Source organism: Eubalaena glacialis, chromosome 20, assembly GCF_028564815.1.
Source record: "Eubalaena glacialis isolate mEubGla1 chromosome 20, mEubGla1.1.hap2.+ XY, whole genome shotgun sequence".
Taxonomy (NCBI): domain Eukaryota; kingdom Metazoa; phylum Chordata; class Mammalia; order Artiodactyla; family Balaenidae; genus Eubalaena; species Eubalaena glacialis.
The window spans coordinates 30,885,159-30,906,324 of NC_083735.1; the positions used below are offsets into that span (position 1 = coordinate 30,885,159).

The 21,166-nt window shown below is 40.4% G+C and overlaps 1 protein-coding gene across 1 annotated transcript in view; it reads left to right on the forward strand.

Annotated features, from left to right (window-relative positions):
• Positions 1-21,166, forward strand: part of ZMAT4 (zinc finger matrin-type 4) — a 305,476-nt gene that overhangs the window by 105,217 nt on the left and 179,093 nt on the right. The window contains exon 3 of the mRNA XM_061177366.1: positions 18,338-18,427. Within this exon, the coding sequence (XP_061033349.1) occupies positions 18,338-18,427 (90 nt within the window). The remainder of the gene's footprint in view (positions 1-18,337; positions 18,428-21,166) is intronic.

Here is a 21,166-nt window from a genome sequence, read left to right on the forward strand (position 1 = left end):
ACATATTACACATCAAGAGTTTGGAGAATAAATGAGTGAATGAATAATTGTTGTGTAATTGTTTGTACTGTTCACCTGCCACAGTCCATATAACTCTTCTCACAGCTGAAATATCACAGGAATTTTTTGTACAGTTGGTTTAATCCAGTAAAAGGAAACTAGAAAATTAATGGGGCATGAACATTAGTTAATTTCCTCCCTCATCTTGGCCCAATTTCATAACTTCACTCTCAGCTGAGATGAATAAGATTTGAAACACCAGGAACTGGATTTAAATGTGTCTTAGCGTCAACATATCACCCCTTGTTGAAGTCCAGAAGAAAAGAATGCGTGGAGAACAGATGGTTGTGTTGAAGGCAGTAATTTCTGCTGGATTCCTAATTCAGCAAAGAAGAAAGGAACCCACAGCCGCAGCACCCCGTCCCCCTGCCTTGGCTGCTGTGTTTTGTCATGTAAGCCAGAAACCACTGCAGTGGGCTGTCGGGGAGCTGAAGACAGCTAAACCCTCTATCCTTAAAAAAAAAAATAGTCATAATTTTCCCACCCTTATTCATCAGTTTTCAAAATTTCAGTCCATTTATATGAAACAGCCAATTACTCAGCAGGTGAAAAGAAGTGGGGCAGGCTTACTGGAAATTTAGTTAAGAGCAGGTGGCAGAGGGAAAGGGCTATGCGTGGTGCTGCATAATCATGGGATGCCCAATAATGTTAGGATGAAGATGTTATTATTTTCCTTGGCTGAGAAAGTGTCCAGCCTGAATGCATGATTACACTGGTTAAATACTTCTCAGTAGTCTTGGGCTAACTTTATATGTGCATATTTATCTGTGGACTGACTTTCGGGAAGAGATTCTGAATCAAAATTAGATTGTCAAGAATGATGAGGGTAAGGAAGAAATTATAGAATACTGACCATGTGTTTGAGAAAGACAAGCAGAACTGAATTTGACCGTCAGTTCTGTTTCCTTTGCTTTAACTTGTCTCGAGACAGTGAGACTAATATACTATCTGTAATCTATTCAAATCGAGGGGTGCTGTTTTGACACCGACTGTCCACCCTGCCTTGTGGTAATATAGAAGATTCATACATTGCCCTTTGCCAAAGCAGTTGTGGTTTGGGCCTACATGAGTTATGCTGGGGGGATAACTAGATATGCATTTGATATTGCTGGGGAGTATTTTATGAATTGCTTAACTGAAAATAATAAAGAGACTAAAATATACGGGAAAGACAATGAGAGCTGTGAGAGTTTCGAGTAGGATGAAATTAGCTTCTGGAGCAACTGGGGAAGAGTCCTTAGAGGGGTCAGTCTTGGAATAGACATAGAAGGGTTATTATATTTGTTTATGTGATGAGAGGCATAAGTGTGTCTCAGGAATTGGGAAGAGAATCAACAAATATACAGAGACAGGAATATGCATTTTGTGATCTTAGGACGGTAAGGGGAAAGTATCCTGTGGTACAGCATTGTAGTTAAGACTTTATTTAACCCCTGGAATGAGAAAGCCTGGGTTCAAATACTGGCTCTATACAACCTGCTAGTTGTGTAACCTTGTACACAACCTACTAAGTGTGTAACCTGGATTAGTTAATCGCATTCAAAATTCATAAAGCCTTCTCAAAACCAGGCTATGCAAAGTCCCTCTCCTGGTATTTGTTTATGTTCTTTTCTCCACATACCCTGAGAAGGTCCCGGCCTTGGGGATCCCTGAAAGAGTTGACAGCTGAGGACTGGCTGCTGACAATACTCCCAGGGCAGGGGCCACACGTTCTCCATGGAAGGGGATCTGGGCAGTGCCTCTCCACATCCATCAGACCGACTAAACTCTCCTACGAGTTCTAATGGTCTGTCTGTTGACTCCGTCAATTTTTTTCTAGATACATTTTTTATTATTTGCAAACAGTGAGTTTCAGCTCTCCCCTTCCTTTGCCCAGATCTCTTTTTCTTTTACTTTCTTTATGGAGTTGATGAGGTGCTCCAGTGCTGTGTGCAACAGCAAGAGTGACAGTGGTCATAGTCTTTAAAGAAACACAATCAAAATTTCTCCAATAAGCATACTGGTCGCTATAGATTTTTCATACAACCAGTGTGGAGGCAAGAATGTTCCTGTCTTTCCCTAGTTTACTAAGTTTTTAAAAGCATATAAATAGGTGCTGGATTTTATCATATGATTTTTTTTGTATTGGTTGAGATAATGATTTTTCTCTTCCTTTAGTCTATTGATGTGGTAAATAACATTGAGCTTTTTGACGCTGCGCCATGCTTGCATTTCTTAGATAATGCAGTATTGATCATGATACATTACTTTTAAAAAAAACCCACAATGTTGTATTCAGTTTGTTAATTTTACTTAAGGGTTTTGGCATCTACATTAATTTTTTTAATTTAATAGACTTAATTTTTTAGAGCAGTTTTCAGGGTCACAGCAAAACTGAGAGGGAGGTACAGAGAGTTCCTATAGACCCCCTACCCCCCAACAGGCATAGCCTCCGCCATTTCAACATCCCCCAACAGATGGTACTTTTGTTACAACTGATGAACCTACACTGACATCATCATCATCCAAAGTCCATAGCTTACCTTAGGGTTCATTCACTCTTGCTGTTGTACCTTCGGTGAGTTTGGACAAATGCATAATGACAACCATCCACCCATCATTATAATATCATATTGAGTAGTTTCCCTGTCCTAAAAATCCTCTGTGCTCTGCCTGTTCATCCTTCCCCCTCTGTAACCCCTGGCAACCGCTGATCTTTTTACGGTCTCCATGGTTTTACCTCTTCCAGAATGTCATGTAGTTGGAATCATATGGTATGTAGCTTTTCACATTGACTTCTTTCACTTAGTGATATGCACTTAAGTTTCCTCTAAATGTTTCATGGCTGGACAGTTCATTTATTTTTAGTGCTGAATAATATTCCATTGTCTGTATGCACCACAGTTTATTTTATCCATTCACCTAACTAAATGACTTCTTGGTTGCTTCCAAGTTTTGACAATTATGGAAAATTTTGGATAAACATCTGTGTGCAGGTTTTGTGTGAACATACATTTCCATTTTGTAAAAAAGATGTATTTTTGGTCTGATTATCAAAGAAAACTGAAGTCGAACCATATGAAATTTCCAATATTTGATTGCTTTTCACTTAGAGAAATAACAGATTCACATAGTTCAACAATCATGGTTGCGGTATATTACACTGATGGATTTTCATCTGTTAAAGCAATAAACCGCATACAGCCATGCTGTGTAATCCTATTACCTAGTATTTCTGCTTTTTTTATTTTTTATGATTTCATGTTTTTGTTTCATATTGGTAATATCTTCTCAACTCCTTCAATATATTTAGCATCCTTATTTAACAATTTTGGTTGGTATTTTCCAATATTTTTGCTTCACTTGGTTTTGTGCCTGGTTGCCTGCAAGAACGCTGGTGTTCCAGACAAAGACAGAGACATTGAAAAGGGGACTAGACAAGGAAGACAGATGATGACTTCTCTTTGGAAGTACTGGGTTTGAGCAAGACAGCGGCTGGACCTACAGGGGATGTTCTGAAGGCCCTTAGGAAGAGGCAGATGGAGGTCGGGAGGAGATGGTGAGAAGTGGAGTCTCAGAGTTTGAGAGCTGCGAGATGTCAGAGCAACATCTCTGTGCCACGCAGCAGCTCTGTGCCACGCAGCCTCTCTCTGCCACGCAGCCTCCTTCGAGCTCTGCACTTCTCAGCCTGCGCTTTGCAGGTCCCTGGGAGGTTGGCCGAGACTGGCTCTTCCAGATTTTGCTTCACACTGAAGTGCGATCTAGCTGAAGCTGGAGATAGCTCTCCCAGTCTGTTTTCTTTTTCTTTCAATCTGGGCTTGGCAGCCACAGAAGGGAAGGGGAGAGGAGCTGATTAGAAAGGAGGGAAAATAGAACCGGGTTTTCAAAAATCTACTTGCCTTCTAAGCACTTGGGGAGCTGCGAAAAACCTAATTCCCAGTCCCTTGGCCCCTAGTAATTCTTGTGATGAGGTCTGAAACCTTCCTTTAAAAAAAAAAACCCTATGATTCTGAAACAGGTGGTCCAGGGACCAAACTTTGGGAAAGATTGGAAGGAAAACAACTACTCCAGGTCTGGTCTGTATGCAGAGGGGCGGGTGGTTGGGTGGAAACTAGGGATTCCTGCGCCCCTCCCTGCTGTCCCCGAGAGGGGGCACGCTGCACTCTGTGGCAGATGGATGTGCAAACCTCTGCTTGCTTTAGGTTGTGTGTCCCTCTGGTACCTCCAGCTGAGGGAAAGGAGTGACATAGGGACTCTGGAGCATCTGGGGAGTATTTATTGAATACAACCATCTTCCACTGAACAAGTCTATCTCTCTGAACCACCTGGCTAGAGAGAATGGATTATTTCAGAATTCCCTATTTTTCTTTAATCATGCTCTCAGTTCAAAGCAACCTGCAAACAGATTAAAATCTGGGACTTTGAATAGGCAAATAGAAGCTGAAATGCAGGTGGCGGTGAGCTGGAGGTGACAGCAGATTTGCAGCTGGCAGCCATGTGCATGTGTGCCCTGAAGGTCTGGAGAGCAGTATTAAGCAAAACAGGTATTTCTGGAAAAATAAAACATGCTTCCAGATACTTGACTCTAGGGATTCAAGAGAAAAAAATTTCTGTTTCCCTGTCATTAAGTGAAACAAAGTTATTAACCTATTTTTCGACTAGTGGCACAGCTGGACCCTCAGGATTTCAGCAGTGCTGAGGCTTCCCAGCCCTGCCCCACTTCAGCCGGCTAACTTGGTGTGCAAAAATCTAGCTAAACATGGAGGGGGGGACACTAGGGTAGGAAGAAATAGACAGTACATTCTTTGCACATTATTTTACAGTGAAAAATGTTCCTAATAAATTTGCTGATTACTTTTCTCAGATTATAAGTTATATGTACCTACAAGTATTCTTGAAAATAGGATGAATGCACAATCTGTGAAAATAAAATCACATTTCAAGTGTACCAGAGGAAACTGACTTTAAAATTTTAAATTTTCTTGTCCGTGGAAGAATCTCTTTGTTAGGCAGATATTGTTTTGTTTGTTAGTCCAATTAAAAACTATTATTATTTACTATCGCTGCATTCAAAGTGAGGTCTATTGGAGTTATGTTCTATAGTAAAAGTCATCTGGCAATTTATTTATTTATTTCAGCTTCATTAAGGCATAACTCACAAATACATTTGTAATATATTTAAAGTGTACATCATGGTGATTTGCAATATGTACACATTTATGTACACATTGGGAAAGGAGTCTCTCCATGGAGTTAATTAACACATCGATCATGTCACCTATTTATCATGTTTATGTATTGTTATGAGATCGATTAAGTTCTACTCTCCTAGCAATTTTTAATTATACAGTACAGTGTTATCAAGTATAGTCACCATGTTTTACATTAGATCCTCCGACCTTATTCATCTAACAGTTGAAAGTTTGTACCCTTTTACCAACCTCTCCTTATTTCCTTTACCCTGCAGCCCCTGGCAACTACTTCTCTACTGGTTCTGTGAGTTCAGCTTTTTACTGATTGATTGATTCCACATATAAGTGATTCCACGCGGTATTTCTCTTTCTGTTTCTGGTTCATCTCACTTAGTGTAATGCCCTCAAGGACCATGACTGTGTCTCAAATTGTAGGATTGCCTTCATTCTCATGACTGAATAATATTCCTTTGTATGTAAATACCACATCTTCTTTAGCCATTCATTCATTGATGGACATTTAGGTTGTTCCATATCTTATGATTTATGAATATTGTGAATAATTGTGAATAATGCTGCAATGAACATGAGAGTGCAGATACCTTTTTGATATCTTGTTTTCATTTCCGTGGGATATATGCCCAGAAGTGCAATTGCTGGATCATATGGTAGATCTATCTTTAATTTTTTTGAGGAATCTCCATTCTGTTTTCCAAGGGGCTGTGCCAGTTTACCTTCCCACCAACAGTGCACAAGGGTTCCCTTTTTCCACATCTTTGCCAACACTTGTTATTTCTTGTCTTTTTGATGATGGCCATTCTGAATGGTGTGAAGTGGTATGTCAGTGTGGTTTTCATTTGCATTTTCCTGATTGTTCGTGATGCTGAGCACCTTTTCACATGCCCACTGGCCACTTGTATATCTTCTCTGGAAAAATGTCTATGTAGTTCCTCTTCCCATTTTTAATCAAATTGTTCTTTGTTTGTTGTTATTGAGTTACATGAGTTCTTTACATATCGTGGCTGTTAAGCTTTATCAGCAATATGATTTGCAAATATTTTCTCCCGTTCCATAGGTTACCTTTTCATTTTGTTGATGGTTTTGTTTTGTTTTTGCTGTGCAGAAGCTTTTAGTAGAAGGAAAGAAATATCAAAGATCAGAGTGGAAATACATGAAATAGAGACTAAACAGACAATAAAAAAAGATTGATGAAACTCAAAGCTAGTATTTTGAAAGAGTAAACAAAATAGACAAATTTTTAGCTAGACTTACCAAGAAAAAAAGAGAGAGCACTCAAAACCAAAATTATAAATGAAAGAGGAGACATTATAACTGATACCACAGAAATACAAAGGATCATAGAGACTACTGTAAACAAAGAGATGCCAGAAAACTGGCCAGCCTAGAAGAAATGGATGAATTCCTAGGAAAGTACAACCTACAAAGACTGAACCATGAAGAAATAGAAAATCTGAGCAGACTACAGAAATTGAGTCAGTAATCAAAAACCTCCTAGCATAGAAAAGTTCAGGACTAGATGGCTTCACTGGTGAATTCCACCAAATATTTAAAGAAGAATTAATACTAATCCTTTGGAAACTCTTTCAAAAATTAGAAGAGGAGGGAACACTTCCAAACTTACTTAACGAGGCCAGCATTACCCTAATACCAATACCAGACAAGGACACTACAAGAAAAGAAAATTACAGCCTAATATTCCTCGTGAACATAGATGCAAAAATCCTCAACAAATATTAGCAAACCAAATTCAGTAATACATTAAAGGGATGATATACCATGATCAAGTGAGATTTATTCCAGGGATGTAAGGAAGGTTGAACATCTGCAAATCAATCAGTGTGATACACCACATGAACAAAATGAATGTTAAAGTCATTTGATCGTCTCAATAGATGCAGAAAAAGCATTTGACAAAATTAAACATCTATTCATAATAAAACTTTCAACAAACTGGTTGTAGAGGGAATGTACCTCAACATGAGAAAGACCATATATGCTAAGCCCACATCTTAACATTATACTCAATGGTGAAACACTGAAAGCTTTTTCTATAAGGTCAGGAATACGATAAAGATGCCCACTCTCACCACTTTTATTCAACATAGTATTGGAAGTCCTAGCCAGAGCAATTAGGCAAAACAAAGAAATAAAAGGTATCAGATCACAAAGGAAGAAGTAACACTGTCTCTATTTGCAGATGGTGTGATATTATATGTAGAGAACCCTAAAGACTCCGCCAAAAATACTGTTAGAACTGATATACAAATTCATTAAAGTTGCAGGATACAAATCAATGTACAAAACCCAGTTGGTTTCTATACACTAACAATGAACTATCAGAAAGAGAAATTAAGAAAGTAATCCCAGATACAATTGTATCAAAGAGAGTAAAATAATTACGAATAAATTTAAACAAGGAGGTAAAAGATCTGGACACTGAAAGTGAAAAAACATTGATGAAAAAAATTGAAGAAAACACACAGAAATGGAAAGATATTCCACGTTTATGGATTGGGAGAATTAATATTGTTAAAATGTCCATTTTACCCAAAGCAATCTACAGGTTCAATTCAATCCCTGTCAAAATTCCTATGCAATTTTCACTGAAATAGAACAATTTCAAAATTTGTATGGAAGCACAAATAGACCCCAGGTAACTGAAGTGATCTTGAGAAAGAAGAATAAAGCTAGAGGCATCACACTTCCTGATTTCAAAGTATATTTCAAATCTTTGGTAATATGTATACATATAGCTGATTCACTTTGTTATAAAGCAGAAACTAACACATCATTGTAAAGCAATAATACTCCAATAAAGATGTTAAAAAAAACCCCCAAAAAACAGTATAATATAGGCATAAAAACAAACATACAGATCAATGGAACACATAGATCATAAATAAACCTTTACATGCATATGTGAGCGAGTAATTTATGACAAAAGAGCCAAGAATAAACGATGGGGAAAGGATAGCCTCTTCAATAAATGGTGTTCAGAAAACTGGACAGTCATATGCAAAAGAATGCAACTGGACCACTGTCTTATTCCCTACACAAAAATTAACTCAAAAATCGTATGGTACGTGCCAAGGAGTATAAAATAATAGGGTAAAAAGAGAATCGAATGTAATAAATGTTGCACAGAGTAATGAGGCCACATTAAACCTACTCCTGCTGCCCTGCTTGTTGGGTTGTCTGGGTGACTGTCATCTATTTCAGAAGACCAGGGACTCGGTTGTATCTTGTTTTCTCCACCACCTAAACCTCACTCCAAGCAAATAGATGGAGACAAGTGTTTGCCCTTGGCAGTGGTTGGGTTAATCTTGGAAGACCTCATAAAGCCATGTTTTTATAAAGTGCTAACCTTTTTCTATTCCGGGTGTGAGTTTTTTTTTTTTTTTTTTTTTTGGGCGTGAGTTTTATAAGAGAAACCAAGAGACCTTGGGAAATGATTGTGCAGGATTGGCTTGTGTTGTTTAAGCTTTCACATTGCAGAAGGCTTTGGTAGCTTTGTTGCTTCAAATCACCCCCCATCTTCTCTGACTTTAATCACTGATCTCACTGGCTTTATTTTTTCTCTCATCTCTAACTTTAACTTCTTTACAGGAGCTTCTGGAGGAAAAAAAAATCATTTTTGTTTTATTTTCCCAAACAGCAAAAGTGAGGCCTAGGTGAGGTATACTGCATTATGTATCCTCCGGTGTTCTCTTATTTCTCCTGTGATTCTGCTTAAAATGTGCAGACATCTTGGAGAAATATTTAGCTCTGCCCTCACACAACAGAAAAATTGTTCCTCTGTACTTTGGTGGTAATGTAATTTTTTGAGTTGCAAGACTTTGATTTAAAATTGTAATGCACTGATGTAGGCACTTGTGTAGGCAGACGGAAGTAACGGATTTAGTGCGAACATGTTTACACAATCATGAATGCTGCCCAGCCCACCCTATATGGTTTTCTCCAACAAAAATTCATTTTTCTCAAAACTTGCTTAAGATAAGCATTTCTCATTTCAAATGCTCTTTTAAAAATATTTCAGAAAAATAGTAAAATGACCTAATTCTAGAAACTTTAAGGCTATCCTATTTGCTTTTGGGAAATGGACTGATTCCTGTGTACAAGAAGAAAGACCCCCAAAGAGCATCTGGTGTGGATAGATGGCACATGTCTTAGTCAGCTCGGGCTGCGAGACAAAATAGCATCGCTTGGGGGCTTACACAATAGACATTTACTTTCTCACGGTTCTGGAGCTGGAAGGCTAAGATCAAGATGCTGGCGTAGTTTCTGGTGAAGTCTCTCTTCCTGGCTTGCAGAACTGCCAGCTCCTTGCTGTGTCCTCACATGGCCTTTCCTCTGTGCACGTGTCCTTGTCTTAGAAGGACGCCAGTTCTACTGGATTAGGGCCCCACCCTTCTGACCCCTTTCAACGTTAATTACCTATCTCAAAATACAATAATGTTGGGGCGTGGAGGAGGGTGGTTGGTGAGGGCTTCCACATATGAATTTGGGGGTGGGTAATACAATTCAGTCCACAGCAGCACAAATGCCCGGGATCCTATGATTAAAAAGTAAGTGACATATCACCCTAGGCCACAGCCTGTGTCTGACCACAGGTTAAATGAGATTTACTAAACCAGCGTCTGGTGGATTGGGATTCTTGGAAACAGTGGAGGAGTTGGCTCTGCCAGTCCCGAACCTCCTCTTGCTCAACCACCTGGATCTGCATGTGTCACGATGGCTGCAGCAAGAGGGCTCGCTCTGGATCTGGACTTCTGTACCAGCTGCAGCAATTCCTCGGTTTCCTTGGAGTTTCTCTTCAAGCTCAGCTGTCCTCAGGTCCCCTTGAGAGGTTTCCTCTAATGTGTACAGTCTGCAAAATGCCTGCAGGAGCTGTTGCCAGAACTCTCTCTGGTCTGCACGCTCCCTCCTCCTCTTGGACCTGCCCTCCCTCTGGGGTTCAGGGATGGTAAGAACTGGGAGGTGGGTTTGATTTCATTTTCAGAGTGGAAGGGAATCTATAGCAATGATGTACACACACTTCCACACAATCGTGGAAGTGTGTGTACATCAGGAGTCTTGGTCTCTGGTTCTGGATCACCTCTTTCTTTCATGCATGCGTTCAGCCCCTCAATCAACAAACCTTTCTTGAACACCGACTGTGTGTCAGGCATGATGCTAAATGATGGGGATGCAAATGAACAAAATAAGTGTAATCCGTGTTCTCTGAGGATTTAGAAGTTGTGAGATCGTTGGCCTCATCTTAAGGTAAAACAGAATGGTAAATCATCAAAACTGGAATGAACCTTTAAAATTGTGAGTTTTTTCCCCTCTAATTACTGGAATGACTAGGTCCCTTAAGGAATTTGGAAAATTCAAAAAAAAGCATACATTGAAGTCACCTGTGATCCATGGTAAAGAATATTAATCTTTTGGTGTGTTTCTTCCTAGACTTTGCCCATGTCTACGCACACAAATGCGTATAGTACACATAGATATTTTTGTTTAAAAAATTTGGCATCTTTTATTTTCTGGTTTGAAACAGACTTTTTTTCTTAGTGTTATTGCATAGATATTTTTCATGTCATTAAGTATTATTAATATACTTGTTAGTGGCAGTTTTGGTGATCTATCATATATATGTCATAACATTTATACCTCTCATTCAGGACATTTAAATTATTTTCCCATTTTCACTATTATAAATAAATGACAGTACATGTCTCTGATTGCTTCCTTAAAATGAACTTGTAGGAGTAGCATTTTGGATCAAACAAGTTTTTGCCTTTTGAATATATATTGCAAAATTTCCATCCAGGAAGATTGTATCAATTCACATGCCTATTAGCTACATACAAGAGTCTTAGTTTTCCTGTATCTTCACTGATATGGATATGTATATTTTATAAACCTTTGCCAGTTTAATGGGTGAAAACACATATGTATTTTAAAGTAAGAAATATGAGGTAGAATTTGGATGAACTTCTCTTTATGTATCTTTTAGCTATTTGCATTTCTACAATTCCTATTTATACCTTTTGCTTATTTTAATATTATTTTTTCTTATAAATTTGTTAGAACGCTCTTTATCTTAAAGGTATTAGACCACTTTCTTTTACATATTGCAGATATTTTCCTACTTTGTGGTTTGCCTCTTACATATATGTATTTCAGATTACAAACATATATATATGTATATGTATATATTTAGCTATATCTATCACTACTGCTTCTTTTGCTTTGTTGTTTAGAAAACCTTCCAATCACAAAGTTAGATATATTTTCCTAGTTTTCTTTTTGGTCCCAAACTATTGGGTCTATTTTGGGAGTTTTTTTCCTATTCCATTTTTTTGTCTATTTTTTCTACGGCTAAAGCTGCACTATATTTGTCCTGGTCTTTCGTACGTCAGATCTCCAATATCATTTTATTCCTACTTCTTTATCCTATTCTTCTGCATTCTAGGAAGTGACTCTATCTGGACTTCACACTGACCTGCAGTATTGATTCTGCTCTTGCCCTGCTGTGAAAGGCCTTCCAAATTAAGCTGTGATATTTTTAATAGCTTTATTTTATTAACTCAGATAGTATATCTTCATCTTAATCAGCTGTCTTGTCTCATCTTTGAGCTTTAATCCTCAGTCCATATTTTCTGAAATTAAATGGCCCAATACAACATGCCACTTAAAACTTACTTCTATTTATTGTGGTAAATATTTTGCAAAGAAAGAATTCCTTGATGTCTCTTCCTTGAGAGTTTTTTCAGTGTCTTCTTTTGTGTCACGTAATTGTTTTCTGTGTGCCGCTCATCAGTTTAAGGCCTGCCGCACGTCCCCAGTGTGTGTGGATCAGCCTTGGATCCTTTCATGGTCCACCCAAACCTTCTTAGGATCTTCTGATCCAATGTCAGCTGTAGGACTGGATGAAAGACAATTTCAGTAGCCCAGCAGCCTGGGTAGGACATCTTGCCTTGGGGCCTTGGGCAGAGGAGTTGTATTTCTTCCTTCTCTGTGTTGGTAAAGCCTTTCTCTAGGGGGTCAGTCTTCTCTTCCTAGATTTCCAGTTGGTCCATCTTCCACTGTAGGTTTCTGTATCCAACCAATCTGGGTGCACCAATCTGGAAAAGAGCCCTACTCATCAGAGGGAATCTCCGAGACTCATGGTTTCTCTTGGTTTATCTGCATTTAACCTTGACTTCCTAGTGAAGTTGCCCCCCAGTTTTTCTGGGGCTCAGCCGTGGGACCTCAACTTCAGAATGTTAAGTGGGGATCTGCCAGGGCAACCTCTCCTCCTTCCTGAGAGATGGAACCCCCATCTCACATCGGCCAGACATTCTTGGGCAGCTGGGGAGTTAAACCTTTGGTATGTTTTGTCTCTGCTCTAATCAGCTGCTCTTTACCCTAGAATGAGTGGAAATACCTCAAAAATCGGTGGCTTGTGAGAATCACTCTTCTGTAATGATCAGTCTGTTCCAGGTTTTCTTTTTTTCTTGTAGTCCTTGGCTTATGTTAACTGGTTTCTGGAAGAGGTATAATTAAATACCTATGATGAAATAAGATGGTGAAGATTTAACTAGGAAATCAGCAATGGATCTTAAAGCTTATTTGAAATAACACATCTCCTGCCAGCCTCACAGCTGTGATTGGAGGATAAAATGAGAGGATAAATGTGAAAGGACTTCGAAGGCTGTTAGGAACATTATGGAAATACAAAGTTGCTTTGTTATCGCCACATTTTATGAGACCAGAAATCAGTAGCCTTGTTGGAAGCAAATGTGAGTTGCGAGTTTTTTAAGGAATGTGTGATAATAGAAGATGGTTATTTAGGTGAAGCAGAGAGCTGTTCTATTTCTATGTGTTTCGCCCTCTCCTTTCACAGCAATAGATCTGAAATAGAGGTTGGTCTCGTTCTTTATCCCTGCAAAGAGAAGGCTGGCCTGAATTTCCACTTTAGACTCTTTCTTACAGTGCCAAGAGATTGTTTCAGCCAAAGAAACTAATCTGCAGATAGGTCTGCTGCCCACGCACAATGCCCAGCAATGGGGGCAAAGGCTTTAATTAAAATGGAAGAGTTGGTCATTTCCGGCCTATCTGGGAAGCTTAAAGTTGATGTGGTTTGAATGAAAGTAATGACTTTTGCTTAAAATGCAAATATTAATGCAAGAAAGAACCTGGGTTTGACTCTGAGTGCAACTGAAAGAGATTGTAATTCCTTTTTCATGTTTTTTTCCCCTGAAAGGAATGGTCCTTTTCCCTCTTGGAACTCCGTACGGTATACATTTAACATATAAGGTATATATCTTTTTCTTTTAAGTTCCTTTCAGTTGGCTTTTTAAGCTCTTAAAATCAGTGTAAATTTTAGATATTAATGCATCTTCGAAAAAGTCCTAAGGACTTGCTATTGTTCGTGTTTATTTGGATGACATAAGTCAGTTTCAGAAGTAGCTTTCTTCCAGGGCTTCTCGGTTTGGTTGCCTGGACAGCACTTACCATGCCATAATCCAGCGGTCCACAGCCCGCTAGGAACAGGGCTGCACAGCAGGAGGTGAGCGGTGGGCGAGCCAGCGAAGCTGCATCTGCCCCTCCCATCGCTCCCCATCGCTCGCATTACCGCCGGAACCATCCCATTTCTCCCACCCCGACCCCGACCCCAGTCCGTGGAAAAATTGTCTTCCATGAAACCGGTCTCTGGTGCCAGAAAGGCTGGGGACTGCTGCCATAATCTCCATTCACACACAGAAAGCTAAAGTGACCACACTGTGAAAAGTACACATATTTACCATTGAATTGTACGTACCAAAATCAAGTTTTCAATTTTGAAGTAGAACGTGCTACCCTTGGGTTAAGTAGGCTCCTCTAAATAACAATTATTGCAATGAAAAAAATATGCATTTTGAATGTTGATAAGGGTAGATGGAAATGTGGTCAGTTATATCAGTATATGTTAAACGCATTCCAGATCAGTGATGATTTTTACTAATTACAATTATTTTGCATATAAAGTAGACTTAATGAGGAATTACAAAGGCTTGAGCACTGTGAAGTTATTATTATTTTTATGTTAAAGATGAATCTGTTATAAAAATTAGGAAGGAAAACCATCCAGCCTCCTTCTACCCTAATAAATCATGCTTTTTTTCCTTTTCCCTTGCCACTTCTTCTCGGTATACTTATGAATTTTTATTTAATTGTCATCATCGTATACAAGCCATTTTGAGTTTAGCATTTTCCATCCAACATTCATTACGTAGAAAGCATTTTTTTCCATTTCCAACTGAACATAAGGGCATTCCACGGCTGCTTGAACCCATCCCCTGTTGTCAAAAATGTAGCTGTCTCCCAATTTATTTATTTATTTTTTGTTCCGATTTCGATAATGCCGCAATGAACATCTTTGCTCAGATTTAATTGTAACTTTTTATGGGGAAGGTTTTGTTTTTAGAATAAATGGAATGGAATTTCTGTGCCAAATTCCAAGCAATTTCAGATGGTTAAGGGAAGTTGAGAGGAGGGTAGTTAAGAGAAGTCATTTGGAGGAAGATGCAGTAGGTGACTTGGTGTCCTGTCAAGACAAAGAGGTGAGTGTACCAGGAAGAAAGGGGAGGGCTGCTGGCGAGCTCCAGGGCCGAGGCAGGGCGAGCTGACAGCACCTGGAACATTCTGCTGGGAACCTCTTTCCCTTTGTCAACCAACGTGATTTGTGGCTTTAGGTTTGAATCAGACTCACTGGGACTCCGTGCTTCTCTCACTGGGGAGTGGACTGGCATTGGGGTTGTTACTTCCTGCCTGAAGTCAGGGTGGGGAGGCCTTGGCTCCAGCCTGGAAAAAGCAGCAGGGGGAAAAGTGAGAACCAGGCGTAAGGGATGCGGCTAAATGGTGAGCCAGAACGCCTCCCCCATCAATCTACAATCAGGTGGTGTTTGCCAAGACTCTGTTTCTTTTCTTTTTTTTTTTTAAACTTTGAATTTATATATATATTTATTTATTTATTTATGGCTGTGTTGCGTCTTTGTTTCTGTGCGATGGCTTTCTCTAGTTGCGGCAAGCGGGGGCCACTCTTCATCGCGGTGCGCGGGCCTCTCACTATCGCGGCCTCTCCTGTTGCGGAGCACAGGCTCCAGACGCGCAGGCTCAGTAGTTGTGGCTCACGGGCCTAGTTGCTCCGCGGCATGTGGGATCTTCCCAGACCAGGGCTCGAACCCGTGTCCCCTGCATTAGCAGGCAGATTCTCAACCACTGCGCCACCAGGGAAGCCCGACTCTGTTTCTTTTCACCCAGACACTGGGGCAAGGCAGTCCTTCCATCAAACCTGGAGGCTGGGAAGCTGAAGGAGAAAAACTAGCCTTCAGTGAACAAAATCACGAAGAAGGCTCGTCGAACCCAGCATCGCTCACCACTAATGGCTTCATACCCGAGCTGCTCTTTTACTTCTTTTTTGTTTCCAGCTAATGGGTTTTTACTAGTTTTGTCAAACTGCAAGTAAATAACCTAGTGAACTCTGTCTTTGCTGGAAATAGTCTTTTGGAAAGAAATGGTTTATTTTAGGAAAGAGGAAAAATAAAGCCCAACCACAAAACAGGCTGCATTATGAGATTTCCAATTTTGCCGTGATTTTGTTCCCTGGGTAGATTGATGCTGCAAGGATTGTGATAAGAAGTTCTTCTATGGTAACGAACGCAAAATTGAAAGCCTACTTCAGCCCCATTTGAGCTCACACTATTATCACTTTGTTTTTTCACCAATTACCTGTCTGTGTGTGCTCTTCACCAGCCCAAGCTCTGTGGCTTGGTTCACTGTCCTGGAGATTTTGACATCTTCTTTTAATTTTATTATTTTTTTGACTATAGCAGTATTCCTAATATTCCCACTACCCCTTACCTCCCAAAACCCCACAATCCTGTAGGAAAGGTGTACACATTTTAGGAGTCAACATATTTATCTGCAAAAGGAAAAGTGCTAGTTTGCATGGCATCATTCTCAAAAATATGCAGAAGCTAAACAATGATGTTGAAATCATCTGACACGGGTTCATATAGGGTTCCATTTCTCTGTTCTACCAATCTTCCAGGCAAACAAGACTCCAGATAACCTTGATTAAAACTTAAGATACAACCTAGAAAGGACTACAAATATATTTTAAAATCACACTTCAGTACTTTTTTATGTCTCTAGTATTTTTCACGTTCCGATAGCACTTTTAAACCCATTTAAAGACCTTAGAAGGGTCCAGGGACTGTTTGGAAGCACAGTCTTTGTGCTCCAGGAAAAATGAAGGAATTAAAAAAGTGATAAATGAGGAAAACCAGACAGAAAGGATTTACACTACGTCCTGTAAACAAGATGCAATTTGCTGTGTATTCTCTGAAAATCACTTTGCCTTTGTGGCTAATCCATGAAGGCAAACCATTATTCAGGAGATCGGCTAGAACCCAATTGTAAAGAATGACGAGTGGAACCAAGGACTGGAAAAGAAGGAAAAAAATCTCTGAGTAAAGGAAGGGGATGGGGGACTTGGAATCAGGTAGCAAAGGATTCAAGGAGAATTCATATTATGGAGATCACATAGAACTCGAAGTTAGGACTGATGCAGTCTGCAGTGAGCGATGTTTAGTATTATGTGGATTACAGTGTTTCCTATACAATGTCTCATTTGCTTCTCATGGAAACCCTAATAAATATCATTGTGTTCATTTTGTACATGGAGAAAGTGACACTCGTTTTGGCTACAAATTAGAGTAAGTGACTTGTTCGATATCACGACTTGTTCGATATCACGACTTGTTCAATATCATGCAGCTAGAAAGTGGTAGGGCTGGAACTGGGGTTCTGAACTTCTGACTCTTTTATTGGTGTTTTCAGTCCACCATCCTGCCTCAGGTAGCAACTTGGAAGTTAGAACTGCAGTGTTGTTTAGAGGTGAGGGGAGTTTGGATGGGCTCTGAGTTCAGCAAAGGAGGAAAGATAGAACTAAGAAGGGCAGGAATAGAGACGCAGACGTAGAGAACGGACGTGTGGACATGGGGGTGGGAGAAGGGGGTGGGATGAACTGGGAGATTGGGATTGACATATATACACTACCATGTGTAAAACAGCTAGTGGGAACCTGCTGTATAGCACAGGGAGTTCAGTTCGGTGCTCTGTGGTGACCTAGATGGGTGGGATGGGGGGGGGTGGGAAGGAGGTCCAAGAGGGAGGGGATATAGGTATACATATAGCTGATTCACTTCGTTGTACAGCAGAAACTAACACAACATTGTAAAGCAACTATACCCCAATAAAAAAAAAATAAGAAAAACCCAGAAAAGGCAAAAAAAAAAAAGAAGGGGTCAGTTTCTCCACACTGGACATAGAGCAGTCAGGACAGATGGAAATTCATAGTCCTGCTAATCTGCAGGAGGTGGGGCTTGATTTGTTCAGTTGCATCTGCCTGCTTGCGTGTAGCTTGGCTCTGATCAGGCTTTGGTTGGAGGTGCCGTGTGCGTGTCCCCATCCCAGGGCGGCGTTGTCCCTGGTTCCTTAGGGCAGGGCAACTGCAGTGAGAGCAGGGCTGGGGACCTAGCTCTTCATCACAGTTGATCCTTGTATTATTCCCTCTGCTGACCTGGTCTTACCTTTGAAGACAATTAAACATTCGCTCCAGGCTAAAAGATCCCAGTGGTTTCACCTTTCTTCATTAACTCTGTTTTCTAATCCTGAAATTATATTGGCTTGATGACCTTGGGCAAGTCACTTAACCTATCTGAAACTTCACCCCATGGGACCCATAGGAATGTGCTCAAGTGTTTTCTTTTTTCTTTTTTTTCAGTTTTAATATTTTTTAATTGACGTATAGTTGATTTATAAAGTGTTAGTTTCTGCTGTGTAGCAAAATGATTCAGTTACACATATATATACCTTCTTTTAAAAATATTCTTTTCCATTATGGTTTACCATAGGATACTGAATGTAGTTCTCTGTGCTCTGCAGTGAAGACCTTGTTGTTTCAAGTGTTTTCTAAGCAAAGTCCTTTTGGGCATTTGCAGTCACTGGCTATGTGTCCAAGGATTCAGAATGCCTTCTCTTTCACAGTATGTGCTTCTGCTTTTTCTTCCCAGAGTCGAAAACATGCCAGTAAAGTCCGACTATATTACATGCTTCACCCCAGGGACGGTGGGTGTCCCGCAAAGAGGCTCCGATCAGAGAATGTGAGTATCTGATGCCACATGTTATCCTTGGATAATTTGTTGTTTGCTAAAAACTTTGCAGGTTTAGGAATTGCAGTTATGTCCAGCTTAGTGGGAAAGCTAAGTGAGTTGAAATCGTTCGCATTAAATATTACAGAAAATATGACATGTAAGCAAGTCTTTTCCTTTTTTCCTGCCAGAACTTGCCAGTATGGGGTTGGGAGACTTTTTGATGATACTGTGCTGGGACCTCACAGAGAAAAGAACAGACAGAGGGGCTGAGACAGACAGAGGCTGGCTGTGGGGAGGCAGGCACCTTCAGAAGACATGACCTAAGGGCAAACCTGTCAGAAAGATCAGATGCTTTGCTTTCTACATAATGTATGTTTCCTTTGGTGTGTAAAACAGAATGCCATTTGTTCATTTATAATGAAAGCTGTGCACATCTTGCAAATAAAAATATTCAGGGCTTTGGTCAGTGTCACTTTTCCCTGAGGGAATGTTTACTTAGGAAGACAAATGACAATTAGAAAGTTGCTTTGAGGGTTTAATGTCAGAGCAAAGGGGTTCCCTTAGCCAGGCCAAGGCCAAGACTGATGAGAGAAATATTGCTTCCTCCCAGCAGGGGACCCTTTTCCTAATGAATGGAATATTCTTATCCACCCGTGGCAGAGACCCTCCATGATAAAAACTGCCGATGAAACACAGAAACGCCTCCCCCTTTGAGGGCTGAGAGGCTGAGGACGTAGAATTCACACCCCACACTCTCACGTGCTTGTGATCCTGTTTTCTTTCTGCTGCCATATCGATGCCAGTCTTATTAAAAATTAATACGTGATCATCAGAGAGACTGGACGAAAACTGTACTTGTTTGTTGTCACAGAAGAAACAGAGAGAGAAAGGTAACTGCATGTGACCAGAGGTAGCGAGCAGCGGAGTGGGCAGGGTCCACAGATTCCAAGCCCATGTCTCAGCGTCACAAAATGGGCTGCTCACGTACAGACTCATCTGGATGCTGTGGATTTTTCTTTACTGCCCACTGAGGAAACAGAGACACATAAGCCACAGACCTGTGGCTTTAAAGAGACTTAAATATAGTGAGAGAGGTTAACATTGTATAAAAAATAGCTCTGATGCCACAGTGTCGGTGTTTGTTAACATTTGTACAAAGCCCCATGGAGACAAAGGGCGGGTGAGTCATGCCAGGGCCGTCCGACCAGGGAAGGTGTTACTGCAGAGTTGGCATGTGAGCTGGGCTCTTTGGGCTTGGATGGGTGGTACCAGATGGAGGCATGAGAGTGAGGGGAGGACAGGTGTTTTCTTGGGTGCATCCCTAGCAAAAGAACCTATTAAGACACAGGAAAGTTGGCCTAAGTCAGCTTTTATGTGATCTCAGAATCCTGTAACCATGCTGGAGTCCCGCCCTCCATCAGCTCTCTGTTAACAGAACAGAATTAGGTTTTTTATTTCCTCTTGAAATTATTCAGCGATGTATCCCTTTATTCAATAGGCATTTAGTGTCTAATCCTAGGAGTCAGAAACAATAGGATTCACGGACATTTGACAGCTCTTTGAACACAGATTATTTTCTATCCACTCAAATTCTAATTATGAATGTTGCACTTATATCTGAGCTCCTAGCGAGTGATCCATCAGGTGTAGGGGAGGAAAACCTTTCCTTTCTAGGTTCCTTGGCTGGTGTAATAATTAAACTGACATAAAACACATGAACAGAAGAAGAACAAATTTCATTTCCTACATGTGGGAGCCCCAAAGATAGGAGACTCAAGGAGGTGACCAAAACAGGCAACTTTTATGCTTTTTAGACAAAGAAGCAAAGCAATAAGTTTGTGAGGAATTGACACGACAAAGGCTTTTGGACTTGGGGTAGCAAATTAGTGAAGGAATAACAAGGTTGGTTTATACAGACTTCTCCCCCCGCTGAATTCCGTATCTTTGGTGATACGAATGTCTGTCTACCTCCTGGTACAGGGAAGGTGCCTTTTACATGGGAGATTTATTTCCTGCTTTCAGGGGGACAAAGGATGGTCAGAGTATCCTTCTTGGACCTTGCTGTTTCTTAAGTAACTTAATTAAAAAAAATCAATATGCCAAAGTGGCTTATTGTGGGGTGGACTTATTTCTGCTCCCCTTCACACGCAAACAGAAAGGGGCACTGCAACTCCAGCTGTGACTTTGAGGACACGATCTTTGCTGCTCTGGTCAGATCCATGTTTCACCCCACTCAGGCTCCGGTTCTGCCAGACTCCTTGGGGTCAGTTGATACAGGGGAAGAGGTTCAGATGTTACAGAAAGAAGTGTTTGCAAGGGTTCTTTACCAAAGGCCCCTTTGAGAACTTTTTCCTGGATTTTGAAAACTTAGCTCTACCAGCGATTTGTTGATTGAATCATTTTCTATGACTTGTTAATCATTGTCTGGAAGCAAATAAGGTAAGTAGGAAAAACAACATAATGATCTTACTTTTTAAAAGAGATGGTTGATGCCTTAATAGGCTGTATGGACATTTCACAGGAGTAATAGATCATTTCCATTAGGCATCTTGATGCATTGGATGCTGTGTGGAAGGTACCCCCAGCCCCTCTCCAGGGCCCTGAGAGTTGATGTTGGTAACTATTTGGGCCAATTTTCTCTGGTACAGCCTCACACCTAAGGGTTGAAAGACTAAATACACCAATCGACAATGGCCAGAACATATCTAAAAGTAGAACTTTGACCCACAACCTTCAGCAACCAGTCCA